Genomic DNA, 7,149 nt, shown 5'->3' with positions numbered 1-7,149 from the left:
GCGAGAGGTCTTCCATCTGCTGGTTCACTCCCCAGATGGCCGCAACAGCCAGAGCTGTGCCGATCTTAACCCAGGAGCCAGGAGCTTCCTCCAGGTCTCCCATGTGGGTGCAGGGGCCCAAGGACTTGGGCCATCCTCTACTGCTATCCCAGGCCACAGCAGAGAGCTGGATCGGAAGAGGAGCAGCCAGGACTAGAACCGGCGCCCGTGTGGGATGCCAGCGCTTCAGGCCAGGGCATTAACCCACTGCACCACAGTGCCGGCCCCTGGCGGTCTTTATTCATGACACAAATTCTGACTGCATCAGAGAATTTATACTTGTTAGAAACACTTTAAATGTAAGGAATGTGGCAGGACCTGAACTTAGTTCAGTCTTGCTGCACATCAGAGAATTCATACTGTCGTGAAACCTATAAATGTAAGGAATGTGAGAAGGCTCGTAGACATGTAAACATCTTCGGGTGCATCAGGGAATTAATCTGCATGAGAAACTGAATCAGAACTGTAGGGAAGCCTTTAACTGGAAGTCATTTCAAACCATTTCCCAGAGACTGGTATCAGTCTCTAAATTTTCAACTATGAGATATATGCAGAAAATGAGAGTAAATATTTGGGAACTTTATAGCAATTTTTTATTGCCATAACATTTTTGTCGTATTTTACAAAAGTATCCATCCATGAAAGATTAGAAGCTAAAAGTCAAATGTTTGGGGCTGGCATCGTGGCTCACTAGGCTAATCCCCCGCCTGTGGCACTGGCACCACAGGTTCTAGTCCCAGTTGGGGCGCCGGATTCTGTCCCGGTTGCTCCTCTTCCAGTCCAGCTCTCTGCTGTGGCCTGGGAGTGCAGTGGAGGATGGCCCAAGTGCTTGGGCCCTGCACCCGCATGGGAGACCAGGAGGAAGCACCTGGCTCCTGGCTTCGGATCGGTGCAGTGCGCCAGCCATAGAGGCCATTGGGGGGTGAACCAATGGAAAAGGAAGACCTTTCTCTCTCTCACTGTCTAACTCTGCCTGTCAAAATAAATAAATAAATAATTTTTAAAAAGATTTATTTATTTGAGAGGCACAGTTATGGAGGGAAAGAAAGAAAGGTCTTCCATCTGCTGGTTCACTCCCCAGATGGCCACAACTGCTGGAGGTGGGGTGGTCAGGAGCCAGGAGCTTACTCTAGGTCTCTCACGTGGGTGTAGGGGCCCAAGCACTTGGGCCATATTCTGTTTCCCCAGGCCCTGAGCAGGGAGCTGGGTCGAAAGAGGAGCAGCAGGGACAAAACCAATGGGATGCTGGCGCTGCAGGTGGGGCTTACCCTACTACAACAGAGCACTGGCCCCTTACTGAACTCCTGAAAACAACCACCATGCCATGAAAAATAAAAATGGGGCTGGCAAAGTGGCGCAGTGGGTTAAAGCCCCGGCCTGCACTGCCTGTATCCCAAATGGGTGCCAGTTCAAGATCAGGCTGCTCCACTTCCAAGCCAGCTCTCTGCTATGGTCTAGGAAAGCAATAGAAGATGGCCCAAGTCCTTGGGTCCCTGCCACCCACGTGGGAGACCCAGAAGAAGCTCCTGGCTCCTGGCTTCAGATCGGCTTGGTTCTGGCCATTGTGGTCATTTGGGGAGTGAACCAGCAGATGGAAGAACTCTCTCTGTCTCTAACTCTCTCTGTAACTGTGTTTTTCAAATAAATAAAATAAATCTTAAAAAATACCAGGAGTTTTTGAAATTTGGAGAAATTAAGAGGGAAAAGGTAAATCTTTCCATCTTTTTTACAAGAGTATACCTTTGCCAAAGCATTGTAAATCATAGACATCTCAGGAAAAATTTTTCCCTGAAACTAAAAGGTGAAGCATTTCGGTACCAAAATCAATATTTTACATAAAAGAAATTCACAAATTTCATTAATTCAGTCTTGTAACTAATTCTTGCTAAGTATTTCCATTAGCAATTTTATGAATTTAGCATTTTTAAAAATCAGAGTTCTGGAAATTCTAAGCTAGTCTATTGAACTTAAAGCTGCCAGAAACCTATGTTTGGGGATATTTGTTAGAGTCTTCTCCAAGAATCTGATTGCGAATGTTTTAGGTGATGTCAGAACCGTGGATGAAAGAGGCTTAAAATAGCTGTAGTTAAAAAGATAAAACTCAGCAACTGACAAGGAGAGCTCGTTATAGTCATTGCATACTGGATTTTAGAAAGCACCTATAGGGTTTTACAAAACCTGTATCCTGGGGCCGGCGCTGTGGTGTAGCAGGTAAAGCCACTGCCTACAGAGCCGGCATCCCACATGAGCTCCAGTTTGAGTCCCAGCTGCTGCTCTTCTGATCCAGCTCTCTGCTGTGGCCTGGAAAAGCAGTAGAGGGTGGCCCAAGTGCCTGGGCCCCTGCACCCGCGTGGGAGACCACAAGGAAGCTCCTGGCTCCTGGCTTTGGTTCGGCACAGCTCTAGCCATTGCAGCCAGTTGGGGAGCCAGCAGGTGGAAGACCTCTCTCTGCTTTCCTCCTCTCTCTTGTGTAATTCTGACTTTCAAGTAAAATAAATAAATATTAAAAAAAAAACATATCCCCTTTAGATCTTTGGATATGTGGCGCAAGGGCAAAGATCTTTGAAAGGCCCCTAACTCTTTTTCATTAAGATGGCAGTCACAACTGATGACATCACACCAGGGCTGCCAGAGTGCTCTACATTTTACATACTGTGGAATACTTATATCTACCACACGGTTCAGCATCATTTCACAGCCTGACAGTGCTTTCCACACGAGCCGAGTAAGCCCAATTGACTTTCATCCCCACAGGATGAGGGATTCTTTGAGGATCTCCAGGGGCCCAACTGGAAATCTCAGAAGTCAGAAGAACGTAGGATCCTGGAATCCTTGATCGTTGTGAAATAATCGTCACCCACATAATCAAGAGATATTTAACCAGCTATAAACCAGATTTAATCAAAGTGTTGAAATGGTCACCTGAATTCCAAAAGCAATGAATATCTTTTAAAATATTAACTTTTTTTAAAAAAAGATATTTTTTGAAAGGCAGAGTTACAGAGAGAGAGAGAGAGAGAGAGAGAGAGAGAGAGAGAGGTCTTCCATCCTCTGGTTCACTCCCCAGTTGACTGCAACGGCCGAGGCTAGGCCAATCCAAAACCAGGACCCAGGAGCTTCCTCCAGGTCTCCCACATGGGCGCAGGGGCCCAAGGACTTGGGCCATCTTCTACTGCTAACCCAGACCACAGCAGAGAGCTGGATCAGAAGTAGAGCAGCCGGGACTTGAACCAGTGCTCACATGGGCTGCTGGCACTGCAGGCGGTGGCTCTACCTGATACGAGACAGCACCAGCTCCTGTTTTTTTTTTAAGACTCAGTTGTCCCAAACATCAAAACTTAATAACGATAGAAACAAAAACAAAGCATTTCCTTAACAAAACACAATCTTTATTTTCTTGGCCAGTTATTGTATTGAAAGGTGAAGGCACTAGCAAAGAATCCGTTCATCCTGTCACTGTTTCTAGTGTCTGCTCATACCAGAGTCAGACCTGGGGAGGGAAGGAGCTGTGGGAGCTGATTATAATGTCAAGGAAGAGAATCGCCAATTCAATACAAACTGAAAAAGGAGGGGGGGTTGTAATTCAGTTGATGGTTGAAAGCATTATAGAAAATATTTCAAAATTAAAATAGCAAAACTTTCACCCTCCCCCTGTTTTTATTTTTATTTTTTTTTTCCTAACAGAAAATCCTGGTGCTTTAACATAGAGGATCAACTTCTAGTTTTGGGGTCATTGTTGTAGCAGGTAGGGCCACCACCTGCAGTGCCAGCACCCCATATGGGCACTGGTTCGAGTCCCGGCTGCTCTGCTTCCGATCCAGCTCTCTGCTGTGGCCTGGAAAGCAGAATAAGATGGCCCAAGTCCTTAGGCCCCTGCACCCACCTAGCAGATCTGGAAGAAGCTCTTGGCTCCTGGCTTCGGATCAGCTCAGTTCCGGCCATTGCAGCCATTGGGGAGTGAACCAGCGGATGGAAGACCTCTGTCTGTGTCTCTCCTTCTCACTGTAACTCTACCACCTCTCAAATAAATAAATAAAATCTTTCAAAAAAGTAAAATAAGTAAATCTTTAAAGTAAAAAAGGGCGTCTCTGTTTCTGTCTCTGCATCTCTGTAACTCTGCCTTCCAAATAAATAAATACATAAATCTTCAAAAGAATCCACGCTCGTGGCAGTGTGAGGGTTCCTGATCTGTAGGTAGAGCCATGAGGGTTCCTGATCTGTAGGTAGAGCCACAATCCGTGTCTTCAGGGTAGTGGTTCCGGAGCTATCTCCGACAGTCTCTTCCTCCTGGTGTGGCACAAGCTCATTGCAGAAATAGCACCCGCGCTGGTGGGCCCACAGCAAGGACTTTTTCTTGAATTCCTTCTTTCATATCCATTCTAGTCTCACCAGCCTTTAACTACTTTTGTAAGTCTCTATTTGTGTTAATATTCTTTACCTTCAAGAACTAGAAGGACTTCTGTTCTTTTTTTTTTTTTTTTTTTGACAGGCAGAGTGGACAGTGAGAGAGAGAGACAGAGAGAAAGGTCTTCCTTTGCCGTTGGTTCACCCTCCAATGGCCGCCGCGGCCGGCGTGCTGCGGCCGGCACACCACGCTGATCCGATGGCAGGAGCCAGGAGCCAGGTGCTTTTCCTGGTCTCCCATGGGGTGCAGGGCCCAAGCACCTGGGCCATCCTCCACTGCACTCCCGGGCCACAGCAGAGGGCTGGCCTGGAAGAGGGGCAACCGGGACTAGAACCCGGTGTGCCAGCGCCGCTAGGCGGAGGATTAGCCTAGTGAGCTGCGGCGCCGGCCAGATGAGTCTTTTTTTTAAAAAAAAAATTTATTTATTTATTTGAAAGAGTTACACAGAGAGAGAAGGATAGGGAGAGAGAGAGAGAGAGGTCTTCCATCTGCAGGTTCACTCCCCAGTTGGCTGCAATGGCCGGAGCTGTGCCGATCCAAAGCCAGGAGCCAGGAGCTTCTTCTGGGTCTCCCACACGGGTGCAGGGGCCCAAGGACTTGGGCATCTTCCACTGCTTTCCCAGGCCATAGCAGAGAGCTGGATTGGAAGTGGAGCAGCCGGTGCCCATATGGGATGCCAGCGCCGCAGGCGGCGGCTTTACCCGCTACGTCACCGTGCCAGCCCCTAGATGGGTCTGTAGACCCATATAGTCACACATTGAATGCTTTTAAATTGTTGACTGAAGACAACTGCCTGTCAGAAGACTAGCGGGATGTTCTTGCTTTCCCACTGGCCAGGTAGTTTGTGCAGATGCGAGCGTCACAGTGGATGAGCACATAGGGGCTTAGAGTTGGAAAACAGGCAGCCAGGAACGTAGTGATGTTTATCAGCTGCCGGCTGGGGCTGCCAAGGCGAGTTATGTACAGTGACAAGGAGGAGGAGAGAAGGTAGAAGGACAGAAATGAGCTCGCCAGAAGCAGCACAGCGTGTACAGCGGAGGTCTCCGGGGAGGCCCCGGGAGAGCCAGTGCGAATGTGTTGGACTTGCTGCTTGTGCTTCTGCAGGAGGACTACTATGGAGCCACTGGCCCAGGCCATGAGTCCCAAACACAGGATATCGAGAAAGGAAAAGAGAACTGCATAGAGCGACCTAACGAATGCATTAGGCCTTTCTGTAGAACACAGCCCAAAATCGTTTACTGTACCATTTGTAGTGTTCTTTGGGCTAATCACTCTCAGCGGCACAATAGTATCTACCAGGAAATGAAGAATCCAACAGATGAAACAGGGAGGTTCAACCCATTTAAGGGCCTTCAGTTTAAATTTGGTCCATCTAGAATTTCTAGGGTTGATTGTGAGAGCTTGGAAGACACTCAACAGGCAGGTGGTACAGAGTGAAACACCCCGGGCAACTCTGTGAGTATAAAAACTAAGTTTGCATTCAACATCTCCCAGGAAATACTGCAAGTCAAAGGCAGCCATTGTGTGGTGGACTCCCTTTGAGGACAGGACCAGGAAGTCGGCTAACGTTAGATGGCTCAGAATGAAGTCTGTGGGTCTCTGGCTGTGCTTAGTGGAGAAAGCGAATATGTAAAGGTAGAGGAGGAACACATTCGCTAGGATTCCAACTCCAGTCTGCAGGAAGAAGGCCAGCCCAGCTGTCAACTCATTGGATGCCATTTCGTCACTGGTTAGAACTGTTGCTGTGGATTTGTTCCTGAGAGGAAGAGCATGGTGGGGGCAAGAGGCGTGGAGTCACCACGCAGACCCTGGGAGTGGGTGAAAGCAGGCCTGAGGCAAGCAGCCTGCAGACTCGTTTATTTCAGTTGCTACAGCAGCTTATATAGCCAAGGCAGCCAATCCGGTTAAGGGGCGGTCTATGCCCTAACCAATCACACCCTATTGCCAGGCAGTCTCCAAAGCCATCCAATCACAACCTGTTGCCAGGCAGGCTCTGCTGTCATGTGGTTTCCGAAACCATCCAATCACAGCCTGTTGCCAGGCAGTTTCTGTTTCCAGCAGCCATCTTTTTAGGACTTTATTTTGCCCACAGCCAGAGAAATCTGGAGAAAAAGAAGTGTATTATTTTCCTTGGTGTGAAAAATGCAAAAGTATACAAAAGTTCCATCATTTATATTTACAAAGGTACATTATGAATTTATCCTTAGTATTGTTGGATTTTCAAATCTTGAAATAACTTACAAACTGCATTGAAGAAGTAAACTAGTTGTTTTCCAGATCGTATTTACTTTGCTTGCATTTAATTTTGGACACTGTACCTGTGTGATTTATGAATGATACTTTTTTTTTTAAGATTTATTTATTTACTTGAAAGAGTTACACAAAGAGAGGAGAGGCAGAGAGAGAGAGAGAGAGAGAGAGAGAGAGGGAGGGAGAGAAAGAGAGAGGTTTTCTATCCACTGGTTCATTCCCCAATTGGCCGCAATGGCTGGAGCTGCGCCGATCCGAAGCCAGGAGCCAGGAGCTTCTTCTGGGTCTCCCACGTGGGTACAGGGGCCTGAGAACTTGGGCCAGAATGATACTTGTTTTTAACAAAAGCTTTGTAATGGCTGAAAGTTAACAAAATATGTGCAAGATGTTGGCATCAAAATTATAAAGCACTTCTAGGTGAATTGAGGAAGACTTTAATATACAGAAAAATGTAT

General features: G+C 47.2%; 1 protein-coding gene across 1 annotated transcript; it reads right to left on the bottom strand.

The window, feature by feature from the left end:
• Positions 1-5,248: 5,248 nt before the first annotated feature.
• Positions 5,249-6,163, bottom strand: ORYCUNV1R1660 (vomeronasal 1 receptor oryCunV1R1660). Its single transcript, NM_001167354.1, is given in 1 exon segment — positions 5,249-6,163. A coding segment is annotated over 1 exon segment (915 nt).
• Between the last annotated feature and the right edge of the window lie 986 nt (positions 6,164-7,149).

The sequence above is a fragment of the Oryctolagus cuniculus genome, chromosome 18 (assembly GCF_964237555.1).
Source record: "Oryctolagus cuniculus chromosome 18, mOryCun1.1, whole genome shotgun sequence".
NCBI lineage: Eukaryota > Metazoa > Chordata > Mammalia > Lagomorpha > Leporidae > Oryctolagus > Oryctolagus cuniculus.
The sequence above is the reverse complement of the archived record's forward strand: the minus strand, read 5'-3'. Positions and strand labels throughout refer to the sequence as shown.